Genomic DNA, 24,910 nt, shown 5'->3' with positions numbered 1-24,910 from the left:
TTTGGATCTTGTTAATATACAAACCACTCAGTATTCTTGAGCATATGTATATTGAATGATCTAAAGAGGACATATACCTGTCTGCCTACCCTGCACAGCCAAAAACCTATGACAAAAACCAACAGCATAGAACAGTGAACTCCAGATGGCTAGCTAGTACAATGGGATCAACGCACATAAATTGACAGTAATGATATAATTTCTTTTTAGTTGCGCCACATAATTGCATCCATTAATTACCGCAGTATATCTTCAACCCGTGTCCGCAGCTCATTGGCCAATTGCAATTGTTCGGGAGGAATGTTACCGCCCTGCTGCAGCAGGAGCAGCGTCTCTGTGATGCGTTCCGCAACCACGTCGCTGCCAAACACAGTTCCGCCCAGGCGGACGGTGTCGTGGAACCAGTGCTCGATGAGGTAGAGGAGGTCCTTGGCGATGTATTTCCGGTTGGTGCCGTGGAAGGGCGCCTCATCTGTGTAGTACATGGATTCGAGGACAGTGTAAAGAGTTTCGTGAGCGACTCCAAGGTCGAGGAAGAGGTCGACAACCCATGTTGCTGGTCCAACACCACGCTGGTGTTCCAGCGCATAGCGCTCAAGCATGGGCAAAAGAGTGGGGATCGGGAATATTATATCGGACATGCGCAACCGGCTTCCCAAGCTGCGCACCTTATCGATTACAGCTTCATATGGCTGGGGCTCTCCATTTTCGACGGTCTCGTCGTGCAAATCTTGTAGCAGATGCTGCCACGTGGACCGAATATCTGCTGGGTTCCTGTGATCGGCTAAGTAGAATATTTGCAAGCAAATATCGTAGTAGCTTGCAGGGTCGGCATATTGGTTGAACAACTATGACATGTCAGTGGAGGTGGGATTGTTTAACGTGGTTGGCTTGGCCTACCGTGCTAATGTCCATGATGGGGCCGTCAACATCTGCAAGAACCTGCGTCCTGCGTTCCGGAGTTAAGCGCTTATCATCTTTCAGGCGCTGCAGAAGGTCATCCTGAATGTTTGCAAGATCAATGAGATTTGAGATATCTTGCAACAGGCGCTGTCGTAACTGTCGCCCAACATCCGGCGTAAATGTCGAAGCGTTGGCCCTGGCACGGCCCAAATACTCGATTCTGCGGCCAAGAGGGAGAGTAAAAGCGCTTTGCGCAAGATGGAACTGAACCTTGGCAGCTTCGAAAAAGCGCTCAGACTGAGCATAGTACCTCCATAGGAGGTCCGCATGTGCAATATCATCCGTAGACTTCCGCTCGAGATAGGTAACCACAAATGCGGAGTTTGCGTGAAGCAAGCGCTCGCTCCAGCCCTGCTCTAAGTACCAGTCATACAAGCTAGTCAAGAACACCTCATCAATAGAGTCAGAGATAACTCCATAGGCTTCGTTCTTGCGCTTGGCAACGACAGTGAGTTGTCCGTCAACAACACCAGGGTCGTGAGCTGCGAGGTTATCCACAGCAATGATGACCTTGAAGATGAGATCATAACACTGCTTTCTGAAATAAAAGTAGTCACTCCGAGAATCCTATTGAGTACATCAGCATTTTATTATTTTCTGACTGATTCATACGGACTCACATTCTCTGGACGACCATCGACAAGCCACGAAAGTGCCATATTAGCTTTGTCTGAGCGTGCAGCAACATTGAGCGCAAGCTGTATAGCGCCTGTAACTTGATTAGCGTTGCCTTAGCCGGAGAGTATTCACCACATACCAGCGAAGAATTGATTGGATATGAAGTTTTCCACTGCAGAAACCAGGTAATCCATTGGCAAGCTTTCGGAAACCTGCTGAAATAGGTGAAGACTTTCATTGAGTAGATTGCGGCCGAGTTCCGAGTTGGAACCAGCTTCAGTCGCTCTCTTGAGCAGCTCCTGAGCCTTGAAGATAACCACATCCTCAGCGCTGCAGAAACTGCCGCACCGCCGCCGTAAAGCGTCAGCAACCGTTTCCACGTTCGAACCTTTCGCGATATTTCGGTTCACAATTCCCTTGACCAAATCCTTCGCGATATCGTGGCCCTTGCTAGTGCTGAAGAGCTCCTCGAATGTAAGCTTCATGAATCGCTGCTTTGAGTCATCTGGCAAAGTGGCAACAATCTCGTCAACACGCTCATCGAACAGAACCAGAATGAATGAAATGCCTTCAATGGTGTGAGATACAAGTTGAACAAGCGAATGCAGGGCACGATGCTCTGCTTGAAGCGCAGTTTCTTCTTGCTTGGTTGACACACGTGCCAGGCTTCTGGGCCGCTTAGTCCCTCAATAAAGCTCTTGTTAGCTTTGAAGAACTCCTGCAACGCCGATAGATCTCGTTGGATAGTTTGCAACTTTGCGGATGGAACAGAAGGTAAAATCGTTTGTGCCCCGCCGGGGGAGGGCCCGACTTTAGCAATTTCTTTCCTCCAGATTGTACGTAGCAACCTAGACATGTAAAGAGCAATGCCCGCATGCCGGGGGGACGGAACCACAGAATCGATCGCCGGTGTAGAGTTGTCAGCTACCGCATTTTCATTCATCGTGGGTCTTCCTCCATATTCGATGAAGACCTTGCGAGCAAATTCGAGCACATGGGGGTCATTAATCTGGGTCAGGCGCGAGTCTGCAGAAATTTCTACGCCTTGGCCGCACGCGACCGCGAGAGCAGTTGCAAGTGTCTCACTCCGGCCATACGTACGAATAAAGTTCTTCACTTCACCTTCTAAGCCTTCATCGCCGTCCCCGCCGCCGCGAACCAGGGCCGCAAACATGTCAACAAGACGTCGGCGACGAATAATATGGATGCCAGTATTAGTCAAGATGGCGATTTCGGCGGCCGGGTTGTCAAACTGAACCGCAAGTTCGTTACCAAAGCCACCTGGAGTGGCTGATGCCGCTGTAGACGGGGAGCAAAGACCAACATCTTCCACCCTGCTACCCAAAGAAAGCCAGATAGCTGTCTCGGCAGCATTGCCAGGAATGACATTTTCTTGGGAACGAGCAACGCGTCCAGAATCAGGGGATGAAACAAAGAGAGTATCTGTCTTTTGCGTTGGGTCTTTGCATGTGAAGCAAAAGAAGTAGCCAGGAGGGTATCGGACAGTGAACCTGGTAGGGTCAAGAGAATGGATTGGAACCTTTGCTACTGACGGCTGGAAACGACCCTGACCCTGGAAAGCCGGGCCCGCTGGACTAGAGGAAGCGCCATCGAAAGGAGGCGTTTTCACATGGTGAGCCTGCATGCTCGTAGGCGCATTGGTACCGTTGGGTGATGGGGACCAACTGTATGAGCCAGTGGCACTCAAATAGATTCGGTAACCAGTAGCAGTGGTAGCCATCAAATGATATCTAGACGCCTCCGCAGCCGGAATAGGACTGATAGAAACGATTGGGACCTTGGGGTTCAAAGTCTCATTCGATGCAATTATATGCCCGATATTGGCATAAATGTCCATGGCAGGCTTTGTGATCGCTAAGGCAAGGGTACCGTCGGGCTTCATGTGAAATACTCTGATTGTGGACGAGGAAGACAGTGTATAGAGCAATCGTCTGCTGTCATCAATCTCCATCTGCTCGACATTTTCGAACATCTTGTGCGTGAAGCTCGAGAAGCTTAAGCTGGGGGTCAAGGCGCCCAAGCGAGAGCTAGTATGGTTGACCTTTGAGCAACGTCCTTGAAACCACTTTTCCTCTTGTTGATACGTGAGCTCATAAACGTCATTGTCGGAAGAACCACCGAAGAATATACGACCGGTCGCGTCCGACGACGCGATAACGTGGATGTCTAGACCACGAATTGACGTCGACATGCCCGTTTGATACAATGTCACCTGGCGTGCACCTGTAGGGGTCGTCTCACAGCCCATGCCAAGTAGGATGACGTCTGCAGTTGTTGATACGACAAGCAAATGTGTGATGGAAGGCAGGAACACTCCCGGGCGAGGTTTGGCCAATTTAACCGCATTAATGCTGTTTGGTTGGTCTTCAAAGCCCACCAGCTGGGGATTCGGGTGTGTATAGTCCCAAATGTAGAGCGCGTTGTCAATGGCAACCCACGCATGATTTAACTCTGCGAAAAGACCCATGCTCGTAGAGACCTGCGCTCGGTTGTACTGATCAAAGATCTGGTCTGGAATGTTATACATCTTCACTTTCTGAAAAGGAGCCCATGATGGGGAAACCGGGATATCATAATCAGACGAGAAACCTTCTGCACAAAGGGTCAACCATGCTCTATGTGGCTCAAAGTCCAGTGTTTACTTACGAGAAAGGTAGCTGTCGAGGTCAGGGTAGCGGGCTTCTTGGGTGAGCGTATCATTGACGGTTCGAGCTGCGCGCTCCTCAGTGCTTAAGGTCTGACTTTTCGACTTAAACGCGGCAGGAGGAAGTTTTGGGAGAGAAGCTGGTGAAGGTTGCTCTGCGGGGGCAGGAGCTGGCTTCGGAGAGAAAGCTGGCGCACTCGGAACATTGTTCGGACCAGGAGTCTGAAAAAAGGCGCCAGGTAGCGGTCGCTGGGGTGTCAGAGCTGGAGGAAGATTTGGATAAGACATGATGCTGGCTTGCAGTCGATATATGGGCGGCTTTGGGGGGGGGAATCGTCGCGCTCCCCGGCGAGGTAAGTTCGTTCGGTGTAGGGGAATTAAGATATTGAGAATGGTAGAAAGAGAAGAAGGAAGCCGGGGAGAAGTCCAAGCTAGACAGGGCGGATAACAGAAATCATCAATGGAGGCGTGTGGTGTTCCTCCAGAGAAGGATACGATTATTTAAACCGAATAACACTCAAATCATGACAATTCAGAAGAGAGAAACAAAATTGTGCACGGGCCCGAAGATCGTGACTGAGCTCTCCGCCTTTTGTCTTTTGTTTCCGCCGACAAAAGGTCCTTTTCATTGCTTTCATGCGCCTCAATTGCACAGAACTTTATTGATCTAATTCGACTTTTCAACGAGTCGAAGAACTTATTTCTTTAGTTAAAAATTATTTCTTTGATTTTGTGTTTCTCCGATCTTATCGCATAATGTTCCGCCCTCAAAGACTCACAGCTCGGCTGAATCTGCGCTCAGTACGATGGAATTCAACTAGCAGCCCATCTACGCCGCCTTTGATGACCAAAATCAGGACCGACCTTAAGGTTGCTATGCGTGCCAAAGATACAGCGAGGTACGTGAAGCGCGTGCAGTACACACCTTTCCAAGGGCGACGGCTAACACGGGCAATGATATTACAGGCTGAACGTTCTGCGCGCTATCATTTCCGAAACGAACAACTCCTTGAAGACCTCATCCCCAATCCAAACTGATTTGCAACTTTTATCATTAATCCGGAAACGTATGACTGGCGCAAAAGATGCGGCGCAACAATTCGCTGAGGCCAACCGGCCCGACCTGAAAGAGTCCGAGGAAAAGAACGTCACAATTTTGGAAGAGTATGCGAACCAGGTGGAGACAATAAGCCTAGATGATGTCAGGCAAATTGTGGCGCAGGAGATCTCGGTGTTGAAGGAGGCGGGCCAAAAGGTCGAGATTGGGACGTTGCTAAAGTCATTATTTGCTCCGGGAGGTGCCTTGGATGGCAAGCCAGCAGAGAGATCAGAGGTCGCTAAGATTGCCAAAGAGGCTGTTTCTGCTCTCTAAAAACGCTAACCGAGTGGTGTGTATATTAGCTACTGTATAACTGTAAACCTACTTCACTCCAATAGTCGCATTGAGCCACGGTCAGGCTCCTTTTCACAAAAACATGCGAAGAAGTCAGCCCTGAGCTTCGAGCCTGTTATATATCACGAAACATTATATGTATATGAACTGCGTAAACCCATACATTCACCAGGACGGGCAACCCTGGCCTCTATACCGATAAGATTAGATGATCAAACACCAAATTGAAATTCCTCCAGCGCCAAATTGTATGCAAAAACTCCAGTGATCCCAACCCTTAGAATACCGTCCCAAGCACCTCCATTTGACATGTTTACCGAACTCCATAGCCGCTGGGAAGTCGAGTTGATTAAGGCATCGGCCCTTCCAAGCTTCTCGCTCAATCAAGAGTAAAATAAGGTAATGCCACCCAGAGCAGTCGCAAACACACCAGCCCACAGCCACCGGTCAGTTGGTAAGCTCCTCCTTTGTAATCAAGTTCCTCACTCCAGGCGAGCGGTCGGTATCGCGGGGAACATGACGTTTACTCTTTCCCGTCTCAGACACCGGATTCAAGGTGGTTGTTGGCAGCATCTGCGGCGGCTGATACACAAGGTACATTGGATGCATTGGTGAATCATCAAAACTCTTGAGGTCCAGCCGTTGAATGCCATGGTAAGGATCTTTGGAAACCTGGAAAGACTGAGATTGGGTTAGCGAGAGCAGCGTTCAAAGGCGTGGTGGAAAGGTACATTGAAGGTCTCTGTCTGATTGTATCTAGTGTATGTTGCGACACTAGAGCTACAAGGATCTGAAAGTAGCTGACGGCCATCCGAGGCAATAGGAGTCAATTCAAGGGATCCGTCGCTGTTCAAGACAAACTTTCCATGCTGCCATTGCATAATACCTTTAGGACACGAAGGATCCACGGCTATTGATGACCCAGATGTGTTAGACAGTAGAAGCACCCGAGACGCGGTGGAATACTGACGGTTGGCAACGGCGCGGTAGTACGCCTCTTCATAGTGGCCATCCTCCGTGAAAGAGTAGGAGATACCAGTGAGATCCGGTTCAAGGAATTTATCATTTATCGGATCATAAAAGTCCTATGAAGTAGGGAAAAGCGTATATTAGCTTAGAACCAGTGTTGACACGATGGCTTTGGATAAACAAACAAAGCGACGCTGAGCATACCGGACCTGTAACAACCTTGCGGGACTTTGTTGACCAAGTGCCCACGAGTTCAGATATACTTGCAGCGCCCACGGTCGTAGCAAGTAGACTAAGAGAAAAGTATCCCGCAATCATTGTTTCAATATGTTCTTGCGACAGATATCAACAGATACTTGAGAGGTGTAGCAAGGGAAGGATCAAGGAATCCCAGGAAGGGTCCAATTCCACGGCCCTTTCTGTGGAGCATATTCAGGCACAACCGTCGATCCAGCCACGCAAATCGCCCTAAAAAAGCCAATGTGCCAAGCCATGCCCGTGACACTGATACTAACTCCGAAACAAAGTTGACAAACATCGCCAGATCGAGTAGTTTGCCGTGGAGTCGGCACATGTCACCAGTAGTATACCTATCCTCACCATCCAGTATCCAACCTACACCATTCCAAGGGCTTTGTCACTTCCTCGTAGCAACATGATGGCCGGTCTACAAACAGCTAAGAAAGACCTTCGCAGAAAAATGCGCGATGTTCTACAAAAGATCCCCGCAGATTCTATCGTCAATCAATGTCAGAGACCTTATCGCTTTGACTCATAAAGGTGCTGACACTTCATAGCTAGAATTGCCGCAAACAAGCTGTTCTCTCTAAGTGAATACCAAAATGCAAAAAGAATTGGAGTTTATTTGTCAATGCCATCAGGAGAGCTATCAACTACAGCCATTGTGCAAGATGCTTTGATAAACGGCAAAGAGGTCTTCATACCCTATATCCATAATGTGGAGCTGTCATCGACACAGCAGAAGGCATCCATCATGGACATGTTAGCCTTGAATTCCATGGAAGAATTCAATTCTCTCACTCCCGACAAATGGGGAATTCCATCTCTCGCGAAAACTCAAGTTGGTACAAGAAAGAACTGCCTCGGCGGTATGGGAGTTTCCTCCTTAGGATCGGATAAAACTACAGATGAAGACTGGGGACTAGATCTGATTGTTATGCCAGGAATGGCCTTCGATCTCGAATTTAGAAGGCTGGGTCATGGTAAAGGATATTATGATCATTTTCTAACTAGGTACTCCAAAGAGGTTGAGAGTAAGACAACGACGCCAAAAATGCCTTTACTTGGTAAGAGAACCCTCCCAATCCATGAAGAACCACAATTTTTTATTCTTGCCTAACCGTCGCCCAGTTGCCCTCTCTCTCATGGAGCAAACTCTGCCCTCGACCGAACAGATACCCGTTGCAAACCATGACTGGCCAGTAGATGTTCTCATCGTCGGCGACAATGGGTGCCTCGTCCGTCATCACTAATCTGTAGCCCAAAAAGAATTCCCTCTCGTGTCAGAACTCCGTGTATTTAATTGATGTGCAAGAGTGTCTCCCAGCGGCAACCCGTAAAAAGACATGATTAAAGAGAAGTAGATATTGTCGTAGCCTGGCAAAACATCTTTGAAATTTCTTTTCCGTATGCTTACTGCGGCCCCTATGATCACTGAACAGCTTGGATGAGTGAGACATTATCTCCCTTAAGCAGGATTTGGCCTACAAGAGAAACAGAATTAGCCCGCTGACTGCTAGTTAAGAATGGCTATAGAAATTAACTCCATACCTAGAGGCCTGCGCTTCTCTTCTTCGGTCTTTGTAGCCATCCTGACCTCCACCGCATCATCAACGACGAGATTCATGAACTCATCGAATCCCTAATCATGTAAGCGAGTTATCGCGATTTTCGCCCATATACGACCACATACCCTGATCTTTCCTTCTATACGAAAAGCCAATTGTTCATAGAGCCAAATAGAAACGGTGGAACGTTGTTGAAGAAGCTTGAAAATGAAATGAATTGGCGCGAGCAAGGTCTTGCGACCGCCTCCACCGCCTCCACGACCAGCCATAGTGATACGCGATGAGTGAAATAAGAGAAAGGTTCAAATAGGATCAGCGATCAATGAACCGTACTCAAGCGACTGGTAGAAAGCTATTATGGTGGTTTGCGCGGATGTTGGATGTTGGTTTAGTGTTGGCGGGCAAGATGAGAGAAGGAAGAGAGAGAGCTTAACTTTGGCGGATTCAAACCGCTTCGGGACTTTGCTGCGGCTCACCAACTTTTCCCTTTGGGTTCAGGCGTCACTACATCCCACTTCTACTATAGAGCCATTCACCCGATCTCCTCATCCACCACTATTGAATGATTTTTTTTGTGCCTGGCCCACTCCTTGCATACCTTCTTCAGGGGTTATTTAATGAGTATTCATGACCGTACTCCATAGGTGTTGAGCCTCCGGCCTGGCTGACCCCTCATCTCCGTTTCTTCTTCTCCCCCAACCAAAACATCCCACTCCAATCGACGATGGCCAGCAAGGAGGGAACCGCAGGACAGGCCTTTGGCCCTGTTCTAGCTGCGGTCGCTACAATGCAGGGAAATGTTTCCAGAACTGAGAAGGCGCATGCTCATGAGTTTCTCGAGAAATTCCAGAAATCAGTCCGTTACCCCCGACCCCTCACCCCGTACTAGTTCGCCTCAGCCCAATGTGTTCTTACTGACAAACTGGATTCATACTCTAGGTTGAAGCCTGGACAATTACCCATGAATTATTGCAGTCTCCCGATGTTCCTGTCGAGGCCAAGTTGTTCGCTGCGACCACGTTGAAGGGAAAGGTGAAACAACCCATGATCAATAGAAGAAGCACCCGGATATTGATTATTGTAGATCATGTTCGATCTAGATCAACTGCCCGCTGAGTCTGTGCCGGCTCTCAGGGACTCGGTAATGAATCTCCTCGTCGCCTTTGCATCGGGCCCTCGCCCCATTCAAACACAACTATGCGTATGTTTGGCGAGCCTCGCCATTCAGATGACTGGGTGGAAAGATGTCCTCGCTACTGTCGGCTCAGCACTGGGGAGTAATGCTGGTGATTGCGTGTTGGAATTTCTGAGAATCCTTCCGGAGGAGGTCACAGAAGGTCGCAAAATCAATCTGAGTGTATGTTCGACAGACAATATCCCACCTACCTACCCATTCATCACGCAATAGGCAACGGCTCGGCTTCGTACAACCATTAATCAAACTCTAATATTTGGCCTTTTTAGGAAGACGACCTCATCCTCAGAACGAAAGAACTCTTGGAAGACAATGCAGAGCAAGTGATGCATCTTCTAATTCAGTATGCTCAATCATCACGTATGTACACGTTGCTTAATGCCCTCCGTCACCCACTTCAGACATGTGCTAAAGTTTATACCGACCTTAGCCACTGCATCTACCAATCCTCGTCTCCTGGACTGCATCACATCTTGGATGCGCGAGATCCCCGCTTCGAAGATTGTCGAATCGCCCCTGTTGGATGTCATTCTAAAGGCACTTGACGATGACGTGTCATTTGAAGCCGCGGTAGAGAGTGTTTGCACTCTCTACAGAGATACTCGAGAAGTGGACGAGTCACTGCCGATTATACAGACCTTGTATCCGCGCCTGATGTCCCTTCGTCCAAAGATCGCCGAGGCTGCGGAGGCCGAGGATACGGATGCGTTCAGAGGCATTACCAGGCTTTTTGCGGAGGCTGGTGAGGCTTGGGTTGTTCTGATCGCCCGCTTACCGTCCGATTTCCGGGGCCTCGTAGAGGCTGTCCTAGAATGCTGCGCACGAGACTGGGAACGCGACGCCGTTTCACTAACTTTCGTGTTTTGGTATGAACTGAAGCAGTATGTCACGCTGGAGCGGTATGCCGATGCACGGGTAAGCTACAGTGACGTCTTCTCCAAGCTGGTGGATGTTATGGTCAAGCACCTTGAGTACCCCCGCCCAGAAGAGGGTGAGACCGATCTGTTTGGTGGGGACCGGGAACAGGAAGAGAAATTCCGTCACTACCGACACTCGATGGGAGATGTCCTCAAAGATTGCTGTGCTGTGATCGGAGTGACGGAATGTTTGTCCAAGGCTTATCAGTTAATCCAACAGTGGATTTCCAATTACGCTTCCCAAGCTAGCGATGAACATGTTCCAAATTGGCAAGAACTTGAAGCGCCGCTCTTCAGCTTGAGAGCTATGGGCCGTATGGTTGACCCTGAAGAAAGCCATGTTCTCCCGCAGGTAATTCCTCTGATAACACAAATACCAAACCAAGAAAAGGTTCGATTCCAGGCCATCATGGCCTTAGCTCGCTATACGGAATGGACAGCACAGCACCCGGAAACTCTCGAGGCACAGCTGAACTATGTTATTTCTGGATTTCAGCACAGCTCCCCGGAAGTTGTTCAGGCCGCAGCTCTGGCTTTCAAGTTCCTGGGTACTGACTGTCAAAAACTGCTCGGAGGACACATTGCTCAACTTCATTCGTTCTATGAGTCTGTTATTGATAAGTTGAAGCCAGCAAGCCAAGAGGAGGTAACTGAGGGTGTGGCGGCTGTGGTTGCAGTGCAGCCACTTGAGAAGATCTATGAGACGATGAAAATGTTCTGCGACCCGATCATGGCTAGAATCATGAACTTGGCGAACAATGCGAAGGACGAACAGGGCCAACGGGCTGTCGCTGGTACGTATTCACGGATATTCAAGGAAATTAGCATGCTAATTCTGCCATCACAGACCATCTCCAATTGATTACGATCTTCGTGCTAGTGGTGAATCCATATGTTTCGCCCCGCGAGGAAAATCCCGCTGTCAAATATTGTGGCGAGGTCTTGCCCATCATGACGACTATTGTCATGAACTTTACTTCATCTACTCCCATTTTGGAGCGGGTGTGCCGCTGCTGGAGAAACATGCTTATTTCCTACCGAACAGCCATGACTCCATTATTGCCTACACTAGCAGAGAGCCTCGCAAATGGATTCCAAGCGTCACGAGAAGGATGCTTCTTGTGGGCCACTGATGCAGTTGTGCGGGAATTTTCTGAAGGTGCTGACCTCGTCGATCCAGGCACGAGTCGTGCCGTCTTCCAATTTTACGAGCAACAGGCGATCGCATTCTTGCGTATTCTCAATGACTTGCCCCCCGAGAACCTACCTGACGGTAAGCGCTAGAAGAACCTGCTCTTTTTCTGTAATTATATTTTCCCTTATGCTGATCTTAATCATCCATAACAGTGATTGAGGACTTCTATCGTCTTTCTTCGGATGCAGTTCGGTACTACCCCAAAGAGTGTATTACCTCGTCTCTCTCTGTGCCGATCTTCTCCGCAGCCCTGAGCGCCCTTACTTTGCAGCAGATCGACCCTCTTATTGCCACATTACATTATTACCATGACCTGTTTAGCTTCGCTTTCGAAAAGCCCGCAGTGTCCGAATTCACCACCTCTGATGGGAATTCGTATATGAATCCTCCGGAAATTCGTGAGGCAGTCAAGCAGTTGATTGCGTCTCAGGGACAAGTGCTTTCGCAACGAATTCTAACAGGAATGTTGTTCTCGTTCCCCGCAGAATGTTTCCCAGATGCGTCCGGTGTGATGATGTCACTCTTCGACTTGATGCCACAGGAGGCCGGGGCTTGGTTTCAATCCACTCTCCAGATGCTGCCAGCGGGTACGATGAAGGCTGGTGAGGCCGAGCGGCTACTGAAGGGGATATCCGATCGGGTACAATCGGGCGAAATCCGCAAAATTCGTACTCTTTTACAAGGTAACACTCATCTTACCTTTTTCCTTCCCCTTTTCTTCTTCTTTTAGTATTGGTTCGTTCCCTCAGGCTAACAACTCCAGACTTTACGAATTCCTATCGGCGACGAAATGTGGCACCTCGAGAAGGGCTGGGCCGGTTGGAGGCCACCCGGTTCCGGTTTAGCGGATAAGTTCATCATCGGCCAGGACTCAACAAGTCAAAAACAGCTCAGCTGAGGAGGTCGGGACTGGGCGATGCTCATCGCCCGCCCATGACTGGCCCCTGTGGCGGATTGGGGGAAAACGCCAATCATGCAATTTAGTGCACTCCATGGGATCAGCAAGCAATACAGTACACGAAACGTTGAGAAGCAGCCCCCCGACTAAGAAAAATACAAACCATAGATTACCCCAGTACCTGTATATGACTACGTTTAGTTCATGCGGTCCCTTCGCATGACGCTTGATGGATAATTCCGCAGTCACTGGGTCGGGGACAGCGATACAGTCGCAATAGCCCATTGTAATACATCAGTATAATAGTGAAAATTTATGATTGGAAGATGTAGACATGGAACGCTATGACAACTTTACACACACTGTCTCTACTAGTAAAGAGAAGCTCCGGTATCGGGTTCGAGTACATGGCATATCCTATCCTGAAACGTAACTGGTTAGTAGAAGACCAGCTGACCCGACCCTATGGATGGGATCTTTCTTCAACCCTAAGATCACCAATGAAAAGCATCAAGTTGACTATGACCGATCACGATCACCAATTAGGTCGATTCCATTGTAATGCTGACCAATTTGAGACAAATATACATCACGAATGTTAATGGGTTGTTTCCAGCCACTTTCATATTATGATGGACACAACCTTTCCCCTTCAAGTAGTTTGCAGTAGTATCCATGATTCAGTTCTCCCTAGTGGAAGTCAATAGCCTTGTTTCAGATAGAGCCGCGTAGATGATATGCCTTGGGCTAGACCTCCAGAGCAACATGCTCGTAATGAAGTAAACGCTACATCAACGGGAGAAAAAATGACACACGCCGCTAATAATTGCCATCCCAGTAAAACTCCCATATATATCACAATAGTGCAACTCAGCATAGACTCGAGACCAGTGATCAAAATATCTCAACTTGTTAACCTTGGGGAAATGATCATCAGGCTGAGGCTTATGCAGGAGACGAAAAGCACTCGGCACGAGACCCCTTAACGAGAGTAAACGAGCTAATTCTGAATGCGCCAGCATCTCGTACGGTCCCAACAATTCCCCAGCAGTGCCATCACTAGCCTAGGGATGAGCCGGCTCCAGACTAGGCAAGCATGCTAACACCAGGTACCCAGCCGGGTGATCATCAGGTCTATCATTTTTTATCGCCCGAGTTCGGGGCGAGTGCGCGCTAAGTCCGGGAAAGAAGGATAAGCAGGTAGAGCAAATGTAGGCATCCTAGTTGGAGACTAGGTAGACCATCGCAAGGTGGCTGGTAAACTAGGACTGGGGGCGATATTGTGGAATAATTTGGTGCGGCGATCTCATGATGCGTAGGTGTTCGCATTGAGTTGAAGGAGGTATGGGTCTGAAGGACGCTGCTCAATGGTGGTGCTAGTGGGGAGATTTACCTTTCTACGATCTACTGTCATTTCCTTTTCTAAGTTTTGTTTTTATTTTTAGTTGTTTTTACCCTCTCTTCCCGATGTGGACTGACTGGCTAAGGAACAATTCCTATAACGTGGTTTCGAGCCATAGGACAGTGCCTGGGAGGGATCGTTTGACAGGTAACTCCGAAAGCCAGGTAAGGGGCACATGGTGTGACTAGATAGTTTGCCTACTATTGTCTGCAGGGACCTTGAGCATGGTACCTGTAAGATGGTGTGCTCGTTCATGTCATTAACGGTAGGTACCAGGGCGCTGGTACGGGCTACGGAGACTTTCGTCAGGACTACTAATTTTGTCACCAAAATCCATACCTGTCTGATGCGGACGGACAATATATATGCATATCCGTTACGTACATACTTCGGATCCTGCCTAATATGTCCTTACCACGGAGACATCTCACTGATCTCCTTATCAGATAGATCATCAGTGGTCCCCATTTGAGCGGAGGGTGGTTCATGCGCTAGGATCATCAGGTACCAGTGAGCGATCGTCCTTAAGTCAAGAACACCTTGGGTGTTTCAGATATTTTCGGTTCCCCAATTAATTCTTATACTTACGCTATACTTTTTCCGAAAAATTATTATTGATTATTGTTATAGCGGGATAACCGTCAAAAACAGAAATTTAGGCTGGGGATCACTGCTAGGTTGCCTTGTTTTTAGTGTGCGAGGTGCGAGGCTGAAGGAAAAAGCAATATAGGCTCCCAACAAGCCGTGTTGATCTTCTTCCGCGGACCTCAACGCCTAGCCACAGTACTCATGCAGCACTCCTCGAGCATCTGCTTTGCTGGCTTGCTTCCGCGCATGAGTGAATTTCAGCGTGTAGATCTATACCGGTAATTTTCTTTTCAGCCACAACAACACGCACTAAGGACCATGTTGGAATGCAGATCAACCCCGCCATATAGGCAATCAACAGGCCCACAATGGGAGTTCGAAAGCATTGATCGCTTGTTTTACTTCTCGAGGAGCGCCACGACGAGGCTAGTGAGTCAGTTTGGCCTAAGTAATTAACGAATAACTGCTATTGTTAGCCCACCAACGAAACGATGGAACGGGAAGATGGTCCCATCCATGCTCACTTGACCACAATTATCCGCATTAACCGCGTCCATTTCACCTCAATGAGGATTGTTAGTCGCAGGCTGCATGTGTCCCGAAGAAGATCTCAGATGGGTTCTATGGTAGGTAGTGTTTCGAGTCTCGACAGTGTCCATCAATATGTCTCCACCCGGAATGCCAGGCACCGAGTTGTCAATTGGAGGGCTGTCAGTCACAAGGTTCCAAACCCTAATTATCATTTTCAACGCTTCATTCCGACGGAGTGAAATTGTGGGCAGGTTATGCGCAGGATGGTACCTATAGAGAGGCTCTACTATGATTTTGTGATGCACGATAGTTTTTAGAGTAGGGTACAGCACGTCATGTCAGCTGAAAACGACTGCCTCTGACTGGTTGGCTGAGATTCTAGTTGCATTCTGTAAAACTTCGGTGCAGTTCTTCTTACATGAATTAATTAAATCCTTAATCGTAATCGATCTTAATCTCATGATGATCGTCCTATCTACCCTGCACGATCTCCTCTCCACCCGCTTCAACAGACGAAACAAGGCCACCTCTAGTAAACAGGAAAGGACGCGCAAAACCCACGATACCCTCTCGTCTTCCCTTCTGAGAAATGATTGGCAGTCCAATTGCTTTTTCCTTTGACGCTTGGTGATTTCCCGCGGTTTGATTTACATATCAAAGCCGGGATAGTCGCGAGCCTGGAACTTAAAACACGTTCTAGTGCTTAGAGGAGAAAAAGCAAAGAAAGCGGAGATGGGGAAAAACTTAGCGACGAGGGTTGATATTCATTTTGTTAGGATAGCAGATAGCATCCACTTGATGCATGAAATGCCGACTGACCACGAAAAGAATTCGATAATAATAACCTGTTTGGAGCCTTAGTATGAGGATACCCCACCTGGAGTCATGGAAATGGTTGTGGCTATCATTATACGAGATAGAAAATTGATCTGGTTTTTATTTTATTTCAATTTCTCGAATTTCCATTAATCCTTACTGGGTGATTTAATTGAATCCTTCAGTCGCCCAGTCCTCTATATGAACTCGTCTGTCGCCGCCCGTTTTCTGTTGGGAAGCAGTACTAGGACTGAGCAGGTACTGTATACGACCGATCGGACCGTTACAGTACAAGAAGTGTACTTTATATATTTCCAATCACCTTCCCCTCTTTTCAAACTTTGTCGCGCGCGCTCGCTCTCTCCGCCTTTCAACTTCTCCAATTATTATTCCATATCGCTCCTAGCGATCGTACCACCACCTCTGCGACCTCTCCTTTTCTCTCTCCAATTTCCGCCTGTGTTTCCGGATTTTCTACCGGCGAGATTCGCTCTGAATTTCGGTCGGAGTAGAGTTTTCAGCTCGGAATCCTTTCCTCTGTCCAGCCGTCCCGGGAACGCTTCGGCTTTCCGTGCACACGCTTTTCCCCACGGGGTTTTTACTCAACTCGTCCTTGCGCCGCCGCCATCCTTCGCATCTTTTCTTCCGGGCAAGAAAGACAACCCTTTGATCTCTTCCGTGTCCATGGCATATTTCCCCTACTTGTTAATCTCTCCGTGAAACTTCATATCCGCCTCCATCCTGCCCCGGACTCGGGCCGTCATCGCCCGGTCTGATGCCCCGACGTATTCGGTAACTCTCCGTTCTCCGCAGGCCAACGTCCTGTGTGTTTTGGGCAACCGGGAAGTCAAGGAAGCAAGGACGACCGTCAATATTTCAGTACTTCTCGGTTGAACTGACTGAAGGATGACCTTGGCGGTCGGTACAATCACAGGTCTAGACCAAGGGCCAAAAGGCATCCGCAGAGAACGAGAAGCAGAGATCATGGACAACGACACCATCACTGTCAATGGCGCCCCGAAGAAAAGGAAGAGGGTTCGAAAGGTCAACACGGACCGTAAATTCGAATGTACACACGAAGGGTGTGGGAAAAGCTATTCGCGTGCGGAGCATCTATACCGGCATCAGTTGAACCGTAAGTGAATCCCCACACCACAACGGTTATCGAAAGATGACTGATCTCTTTGATGGCTTAGATACTCCCAAGCAAATATATCGATGCGATTTCCCTGATTGCTACCGCTCCTTCGTTCGACAAGACCTCTGCATTCGACACCGTGAACGTCACACCACCCAAGGCTCCCAACTCCAAAAACGCGATCATTTTGCGCAAGCTGCTACCAACCAGCCTCAGAGCCCGCACCATGTACCCCATGTCAGCCAAGCGACGGTCGTCACGCCGCCATCCATACCTACGCAAATGTCAAGCGCTCAGTCCAACGGGGTTGTTCCAATATCTCCTTCGTCATCGTCATCTCCCTCTGTCGGCCTGAATTCCGTATTTAGCTACCAACATCACATACTACCATCGCAGAATGAAAACACTTTCCCCCGGTCAAATAGCTTAAGCACCCATGGGAAAAGTTCTCCTCCAGTACCGAAGAGTTACAGTCCTCCCGAACTACAAAATACGTCGTATGGGACGTTGAGCAACCATCAGCCGACAAATACTCCCATCGGTGAAATCCATCATGACGCACAGTCACATCCTGGTCAGACAACCACCACACAATCCCAAGGTGCTGATGGAGCTTACTCCTCACTGCCGACAGACGCCAACGGGTCGTCTCTGGCTGATACTGTACCATTTGCCTCTCAGGCTGGTATGCAGATGCCCGTGAATGGTTACTCGGGTCTTTCTTTAGCCCCGGCAACAGCCTCTACACCGGCGACTCTTGACCAAACAGCCAACATGGGCGCTTTTGATACAATGTCGGGGATGATAGCTCCCGGCTCGACAGTTGGGGACCCTGGCTTTGATTCGTTGGCCAACTGTGTCTACCCGATCTTTGGAAGCGAATCATACAATAGATCCCCTTTTGCAATGGCGGAAGACTTTACGGCATGGCTTTTTAATGAACCCATTCCCGGATCGTCGTCCATGAGCTACCCTGCAGCGAGTGGTATGGTACCGAATTACATGGACCCTACGCAACTGCAGAATCAATTCTTGTTGGGTGATCCAGCCTATGGGACGTTTCTGAGCGGCGTTATCCCGCCCCATCATCCCATGAGTGTTACCAGCATTCTGGACCCCGGTTCACCCCGCGCCATTATATCGGAGGAAAAGCGGCAGGAACTTCTTCATCTCATGGCGACTCGCTTTAATGAAGCCGCCTACTCGGTAGTAGCCAAACGCAAAGATGCTTTAATGGATGGTGATATGGACGATGACAACCACGTTTTGAGCTTGCGAATGATGCAGACGTACATTGGATCGTACTGGTATCACTTCCACTCTCAGCTGCCCATCCTGCATCGGCCCACCTTTTTCGCCGACCAGGCGCCAAACCTGCTTTTACTGATCGTTATAGCCATCGGTGCATCCACGCTGGACAAGATTCACGGCCCAGAGTTAACCGAAGCGGCATCCGAGCTGGCAGACTTTATTGTGTGGCATCTTAGGTGGGAGCTCTTCATGGACGGTGATTTCCGGCCGCCTGCCAAGCTGTGGGTCTTCCAGGCCCTCCTGCTGCTTGAGGTTTACGAAAAGATGTACTCTACTCGAGCGTTACATGAACGAGCACATATTCACCACGACACCACTCTGACCCTAATGCGTCGGGGCAGCTCTTTGATTGGACGTTCCGCATTCGACTCACCCGCGAGCTTGAGAGACGACCGGCAGGCCCGGTCGGTGTCCTGTTCGACGACAACACAGGATTTCTCTGCGGATGAATCGTGGACGCACTGGATCAAAGCGGAGGCCACCCGGAGAGTGGCATTTGCCGCTTTTGTCCTCGACTCCACTCATGCCACTATGTTCGGCCACTCGGCTAAGATGGTCGCGCATGAGCTTCGGCTACCCCTGCCCTGCGACGAGGCTTTGTGGTCAGCGACCAGCGCTGCTGAAGTGGCGCGTGTGCAGGCTAGTCTCCATGCTAACGGAGTGAAGCCAGTCATGTTTTTGGATGGCCTCAAACGGACACTTAATGGGCAACGGGTACGGACCAATGCCTTCGGGAGAACCATTCTCATGGCGGGTCTTCTCAGCGTCAGTTGGCATATGAACCAGCGAGATCTCCAAGTCAGTTCTTTGGGAGTTCCTCAGGCACTTGGCGGTCGAGACAAATGGCGAGCTGCGCTGCTGCGGGCCTTTGATAATTGGCGACGAGATTTTGACGAAGCGTTGGGACAAGCCGGGACACCACCACCTTTCCCAGGGTACCGGGTTCAGCATCCACTTGATGATGACAACGTCTTCGAATCCCGCGACGTGCTGCACGGCCTTGCTCACATGGCGTCGCACGTCGACATCGTCGACTGTCAAATCCTCGGCGGGGCCACCCGACTCATGGGAAGAGCTATCACTGCCAGAGACTACAATGCTGCACGTGAGAAGATGACCGAGCGATGGGCTACAAAGGCGTCAGCGCGAGACGCGACTTTCTACGCGCTCAAATTTCTCTCCGAGTGTTTGCTGAGCAGCGAGTCGGAGGAAGGGGAGCTTTACTCAGGACGGGATGACTATCTCCTCAACCGGCCATGGGTGATCTACGTTGCAGCGTTGGTTGTCTGGTGCTATGGATACGCGCTGGAAGGCCCGATTCGTTCACCACCGAAGCTGGCCACAGTGGCGGATCAGCGCCGCGACATGCAAGAGTATCTCCGACGGGTGGGAGGAGTACGTTCACCCAACGACCTGGAAGCAATGGAGGGTCGCAACCGGTGCCTGGGGATGTTGATGGTTCTGCGAGATGGATTTGTTAACACACGATGGGAGCTGTTGGCGGAAGCGGCTAATTTGTTGAGCAGTTGTATTGAGAAGTTGAAGGGCCGATAAGCACTGATAGGTCTTTCTGGGTTCTCTTACATCTTCGACTCTTTCCTGTGTCCTTACGGGTTTCAAGGAAGGGGGAGGGGGAGTTGTTCTTTGTTTGGGAGCTGGTTGATATCCTTCTCCTTTTGTGTTATGTACATATACTATTTTTATTTTTGGGTCTGTTCATGGGTTATGATTATGCGGTGATACCAATGGGATAAGCGTTGTCTTCTGCATGCTCTGTATGATTGCTTTGTATGATTCTTGGAGAGTAGCTCTGATTTTGGAAATGAGTCGGTTCAATGACGATGATCGTATCAACAGTCATTATTTAGCAAGAGCACTTAAAGTACTGCATACTACGGGAAGACTCGATGTGGAATGACGTCCCAAATGGGGAAGGGCCTGGTTCCCAATCAGGGAACGGTTACCACAACAACGGACACTCCACTTTCTCCTTTTCTCCATCCCGCCTTTTCGACTCTTATCAACATTCCAGTCCAACCTGTTCCTTGGTAACCTCTGACCTTTGACGTGCTGGTCAACCGTCAATCCTCCATTGCAACCATCCCTGCCTTCATTCCCCCTCGCAGTAATCTACACAGCTCTATACCATTTCCGGAATCTTCCTCGCAATCGCTCCATAACAACAAATCGAAAAGATGGTACGTGGCCCCGTCTGATTGTTGCTCTGCAATCCCGTGGAATAGTGGCAAGAGAAACATGGCCAGCGAGGTGAAGGATGTCCAAGAGCTTGGTGATGGTGGTTGTTTATCTCCTACTGGATCCGGGCGAGATCTCACTCGGTCCCATTAAATCGATTGGATTGAATTGCCGCCCCTCAACCTCATGCGCATTCCCTGGTTCGCCCTCTTCCGACCCATTCCATCAACAATCTTCCCCTCCTCATTCCCTCATTCTCCCCAGTACACCTGCATTTTCCATCTCCCTCGTCTGCCATCCTGTGCTTGAAATCATTTCCTTGGTTGAATATCACATTTGGCATTGAAAATGACCGGCTCACACAATCACCACGACGATCAGGCCTCCACCAACTACAAGGAAGCGTTCTCCCTCTTCGACAAGCGCGGCTCCGGCAAGGTCTCCCTAGAGTCCCTCGGTGACCTCCTGCGCGCATGCGGCCAGAATCCCACCCTCGCTGAGATCGCCGATCTGGAGAAGAGCCTCGGCGGAGACTGTAGGTCTATCCTTGTCTAGTCGCGATCGCTCATAAGGGAAATAATGATCTAACGAGTTTCATTCGCATAGTCGACTTCGATTCTTTCGTGAAGGTTCTCAACCGTCCGGGCGGCTTCCGCGACCCTGGTGAAGCCGAGGAATACTGCCGCGGGTTCCAGGTGTTTGATAAGGATATGACCGGGTTTATTGGGGTTGGTCAGCTTCGATACAGTACGTATTCTGATGGTAGGATGGAGTACAAGATGACCGAGGTGCTAACCGGGGGCAGTTCTGACGAACTTGGGCGAGAAGATGTCGGACGAAGAAGTCGATGAGCTGCTCAAGGCGGTTGATACCAGCTCGGGTGAGATTAACTACACCGGTAGGTTACAGAATTCCCAGGCGCAGTAGTCGGGACTGAACTAATGCGTGCATATTTAGAGCTCGTTCGCACGATCCTGGCCAACTGATGATTGATACACGATACCCTATGTTCTATGATATTATGAGAATCGCTCGAGGGGCGGAGTTGGGCTAAGTTTCAGTTCGTTTGTATTGTATATCGGGTTCATATGATATGGATAGCAATAGCAATGATAGCATAGATATTTGCACAAATTCACACCAGTCCATATACCTTTGATTTAGTGATGCTTGAGATGACGTATAGTAGATAGTGGTACCCTACGTGGGCTCCAAAAGATCACTCCTAGTGTTGAAGGCGACCATGTATATCGAACCAACAGAGCAGGACGAAACCAACCATAATAGCGAGATAAGTCTCAGCCAAAACAGATAAACGACAGACTCCTTTACTTATCGTCGACTACCTTGAACTATATAAAGTGACCCACACGCACATCCAGAAGTACAACTGGCATATTACGGAAAGCTACCCAATCGACAAGGCAGTATTTCATGCCCTGTCATTCTCGCAACGTTAATTTGCTCCATATAGAGAAATATATAAGATACAATTCTTTATAGTACTAGAAATTTTGTTCTCTTAAAGTTAGCCGAGTAACTAACTATTCGTTCGGTTAAATTTCACGGACGAGTGCTCCGCTACATCAATATGCGGATATATATAGTCAAAGTAGAATGGTCCAAAGGAAAAACAAGGTAATTCAAACTGTCAAGTTAAGGATTAAGATACTCTCTGCTATACAAGCTTCACATGAGGGACAGAATAGTACAGTCTTTCTCTCTATTTTTCTCTCCGGAAAACAAGTACAAACACCGATAGTAGTAACGCTATATGCAAAAACATGTATACAAGCCAAGACTACAACACAAACAATGTCACAAGTCTCATTGGCCGCAAATATCCAAGCAAATTATTCCGACCAGCCCTCCTGTGAGCTAAAATTGCAGTGTAGCGCGTTTTGATGCCTAAAGAGTGATAGCTCAGTCATCAAATGATGAATCTAGACAAATTTCTAGGCTCTCGCAGTGTCTAAAAGTGCAGTGTAGTATGCATGGCTGAGCTACTTCACATATTAGTGCCGACAAAAGCCTTTAACTAACTTCTCCCAGTGTCTAAAATTGCAGTGAAGATCTGCGGTCAAACTGCCACCTATCTGATCTCTTCTAGTGGCCTAAAAATACTGTGCATATGCGTTGTCACCTTTAACCATCCGCTCCAGGCCCTCAGAAAATGTAGTACGTGGCTGTAAATTAGTCCAAAACCTTGGCAGTGGTGGGCCTTCATCTATCAATGTGGATGGTGAATCCTGAACACCCTCTGTCATGACCTAAAAATGCTGTGCAAGGCTGGAGACAGATAGAATATAATCACTAGGCAGACTCGCAATGCTCATGCTTGCACCAAGTGCAACGGATCTAGCTGTGTAATAGAAATGTCCTACATCTATTAGGGTACGTATGGAATCCTCAGTATCCTCGTTCAGGGCCGAAAAGTACAGTGTAGATGTTTATTAGCTCTGTCCTAACTTAACCTCGATAAATCTAGAAGCATGAGAGAACTGATCTTTATCTAATAGTGTCTATAGCGGCTTCTGAACATCATCTCCTCGGAACTAGAAATGCAGTGCACGCTAAAAGAGAATGCGTCTCGGTGATATGACGGACTTGACCAGTTAGGATAACCATGAGATGCTGCTCTCCTCCCCAGGGAACTAAAGTGCAGTGAAAATCGAACCAAATGCCTGCCCTAGCAGCATAAATATAGAGCCCTGGGAAACCTCTCCAGAGCACTAAAATTGCAGTACAATCCGCTGGTCTGGGAAGCCATTGCATATTGGCAGCACTGACCTCCACATCCACTATCTGAGTGGATAGGATATCCTAGCTATCCTCCCCAGGGCTCTAAAAATGTAGTACACCGCTGTTTACACTGCAGATGCCCTGTCTCCACAACCATGACCTTTGTCTCTCGACATCCTGATTCTTACTATCCTCTCCGGGAAGCTAAAATTGCAGTGTAGGGACCGTACCCTTGCAACTAACGCGTGGCAGTGCCAAGTTGTATCGATTTGATCTGTAGTGTTAGTAGATTGGTCATTTCTGCAGGAACCTACCGCAGCACTTCTGTACTTGGAGGGGCTCAGGACGCTTGGATTATCTTTCTGGTATAGGCAACCCAGGTCCAAAAGATTGTTGGCCTTAGTCTCGCTCGTATATTGTGAGACGGTGTCGTTTAGATCTGTCAGTCTATTGAGTCGAATTTTGGAGAATTGTGCTTGATGTTGTTCTTCCTGATAATGCTAGGTATTGAGAATAGTTCTCTAGGGTATTTTGGGCAAGTAGCTTGACTGGAGAGGTAGCTTTGAGTATTATGAATCTGTTGTTCCCCGACTGCTGTCTATAATTTTGCGAGACCGATCTAGAGTAGCAGCTGTAGAGATGGTTGCCTTTATAGTAGAATTCCTGTCAGTGCACATGACAGTGTAGATAGCAATACAGGAAATTGGATATTCCTCCTGCACACTCAGAATTATACAACAATTAGAGATATCAAAACGGTATACCAGACGTGCACCGAGCATATCAACAACACTCAAGGGCTTCAAGATGAAGAATATAGGTCTATACAAAGGGCAAACAGTGCCCTCAGTGCCATGAAAACCTTCCGCATGACAATATCCACGACATAATAAACAGCACTCAGACTCCATACGCCCCACACCCACCAGGACAACACCCCCAAGTTCGATATACACATCCATTCATTAACCAATATAATACAACACATAATAATACATACTAAACCTCCGCCCTCCACCCCCTCCATTCATCATCAAACCCCTTCAGCCTCCCCTCATCTCCCATAGCCCCCGTCTCCACCAACGCCCCCGGAAGCAAATAAACGACCTTCTCCTTCCGTTCGCCCTCCTCCCCCTCACCCACCGAAGCAGAAGCAGCAACAGAAGTCATCGGAAAAAGCACCCCATCCAGGAAATACCCCACCACAACCCGGCACCGTCCACACCGCAGAAACAACCTCTTCTCGAAGCCGTCCTCGCGCCGTACGAGCGTCGCCTTGCGATCCGGTACCGTTGTCGAAAGGAGGATGGTGTAGTGTTCTTGTCGATTGGGGTTTGAGTCCTCGGGGGTGGTTGATGTTGGGAGGGGGAGGATGAGGGCTTTGTCTTTGGCGGGGTCTTTGCGGCGCGGGAGGGAGGCGATGTCGCGGGTTGTGGATAGTAGGAGGTGGTTGCAGAAGCGGCAGTGGTGGGTGTACACTGGGAGCCGGTTCTGTATTGTTGGTTGTTCTTGGAGGGATTGGTCTTGAGACGGTGATTGGGGGTCTGGAGTGGACATTTTTTGGG

The 24,910-nt window shown here is 48.8% G+C and overlaps 9 protein-coding genes across 9 annotated transcripts; 5 read left to right on the top strand and 4 right to left on the bottom strand.

The window, feature by feature from the left end:
• Positions 1-236: 236 nt before the first annotated feature.
• On the bottom strand, positions 237-4,534 carry ANOM_000927 (putative non-repetitive nucleoporin; the record flags this gene model as incomplete). Its single annotated transcript, XM_015546185.1, has 6 exons — positions 237-848; positions 901-1,530; positions 1,584-1,672; positions 1,721-2,250; positions 2,298-4,194; positions 4,249-4,534. The coding sequence occupies 6 exons, from the start codon at positions 4,532-4,534 to the stop codon at positions 237-239; spliced, it is 4,044 nt and encodes a 1,347-aa protein (XP_015411776.1).
• Positions 4,535-4,981: 447 nt separating this feature from the next.
• On the top strand, positions 4,982-5,751 carry ANOM_000926 (uncharacterized protein). The gene is made up of 2 exons (XM_015546184.1): positions 4,982-5,145; positions 5,213-5,751. The coding sequence occupies exons 1-2, from the start codon at positions 5,003-5,005 to the stop codon at positions 5,616-5,618; spliced, it is 549 nt and encodes a 182-aa protein (XP_015411775.1). The 5' UTR covers positions 4,982-5,002; the 3' UTR covers positions 5,619-5,751.
• On the bottom strand, positions 5,626-7,004 carry ANOM_000925 (protein rot1; the record flags this gene model as incomplete). The annotated part of the gene is made up of 3 exons (XM_015546183.1): positions 5,626-6,320; positions 6,371-6,724; positions 6,813-7,004. Coding segments are annotated over 3 exons (726 nt in total), but the record flags the coding sequence as incomplete, so codon positions are not given.
• A 181-nt stretch (positions 7,005-7,185) lies between these two features.
• ANOM_000924 (5-formyltetrahydrofolate cyclo-ligase) lies at positions 7,186-8,106 on the top strand (the record flags this gene model as incomplete). Its single annotated transcript, XM_015546182.1, has 3 exons — positions 7,186-7,357; positions 7,406-7,915; positions 7,980-8,106. Coding segments are annotated over 3 exons (747 nt in total), but the record flags the coding sequence as incomplete, so codon positions are not given.
• On the bottom strand, positions 7,859-8,759 carry ANOM_000923 (small nuclear ribonucleoprotein E). Its single transcript, XM_015546181.1, has 3 exons — positions 8,542-8,759; positions 8,400-8,490; positions 7,859-8,332 (listed from the first exon to the last, which is right to left on the bottom strand). Exons 1-3 carry the CDS (start codon positions 8,683-8,685, stop codon positions 8,280-8,282), a joined length of 288 nt encoding a protein of 95 aa, XP_015411772.1. The 5' UTR covers positions 8,686-8,759; the 3' UTR covers positions 7,859-8,279.
• A 320-nt stretch (positions 8,760-9,079) lies between these two features.
• Positions 9,080-12,956, top strand: ANOM_000922 (nuclear import receptor MTR10; the record flags this gene model as incomplete). The annotated part of the gene is made up of 8 exons (XM_015546180.1): positions 9,080-9,272; positions 9,356-9,448; positions 9,501-9,773; positions 9,881-9,971; positions 10,042-11,322; positions 11,376-11,801; positions 11,876-12,406; positions 12,487-12,956. Coding segments are annotated over 8 exons (2,976 nt in total), but the record flags the coding sequence as incomplete, so codon positions are not given.
• Positions 12,957-16,864: 3,908 nt separating this feature from the next.
• ANOM_000921 (putative C2H2 finger domain protein) lies at positions 16,865-19,961 on the top strand (the record flags this gene model as incomplete). The annotated part of the gene is made up of 2 exons (XM_015546179.1): positions 16,865-17,093; positions 17,155-19,961. The coding sequence occupies 2 exons, from the start codon at positions 16,865-16,867 to the stop codon at positions 19,959-19,961; spliced, it is 3,036 nt and encodes a 1,011-aa protein (XP_015411770.1).
• A 758-nt stretch (positions 19,962-20,719) lies between these two features.
• Positions 20,720-21,754, top strand: ANOM_000920 (putative cytokinesis EF-hand protein Cdc4; the record flags this gene model as incomplete). The annotated part of the gene is made up of 4 exons (XM_015546178.1): positions 20,720-21,138; positions 21,210-21,350; positions 21,409-21,501; positions 21,561-21,754. Coding segments are annotated over 4 exons (462 nt in total), but the record flags the coding sequence as incomplete, so codon positions are not given.
• Positions 21,755-24,344: 2,590 nt separating this feature from the next.
• ANOM_000919 (uncharacterized protein) lies at positions 24,345-24,902 on the bottom strand (the record flags this gene model as incomplete). Its single annotated transcript, XM_015546177.1, has 1 exon — positions 24,345-24,902. The coding sequence occupies one exon, from the start codon at positions 24,900-24,902 to the stop codon at positions 24,345-24,347; it is 558 nt and encodes a 185-aa protein (XP_015411816.1).
• Positions 24,903-24,910: the final 8 nt, after the last annotated feature.

The sequence above is a fragment of the Aspergillus nomiae genome, assembly GCF_001204775.2.
Source record: "Aspergillus nomiae NRRL 13137 chromosome Unknown contig00008, whole genome shotgun sequence".
Taxonomy (NCBI): Eukaryota; Fungi; Ascomycota; class Eurotiomycetes; order Eurotiales; family Aspergillaceae; genus Aspergillus; species Aspergillus nomiae.
This window is presented reverse-complemented; position numbering and strand designations above follow the sequence as displayed.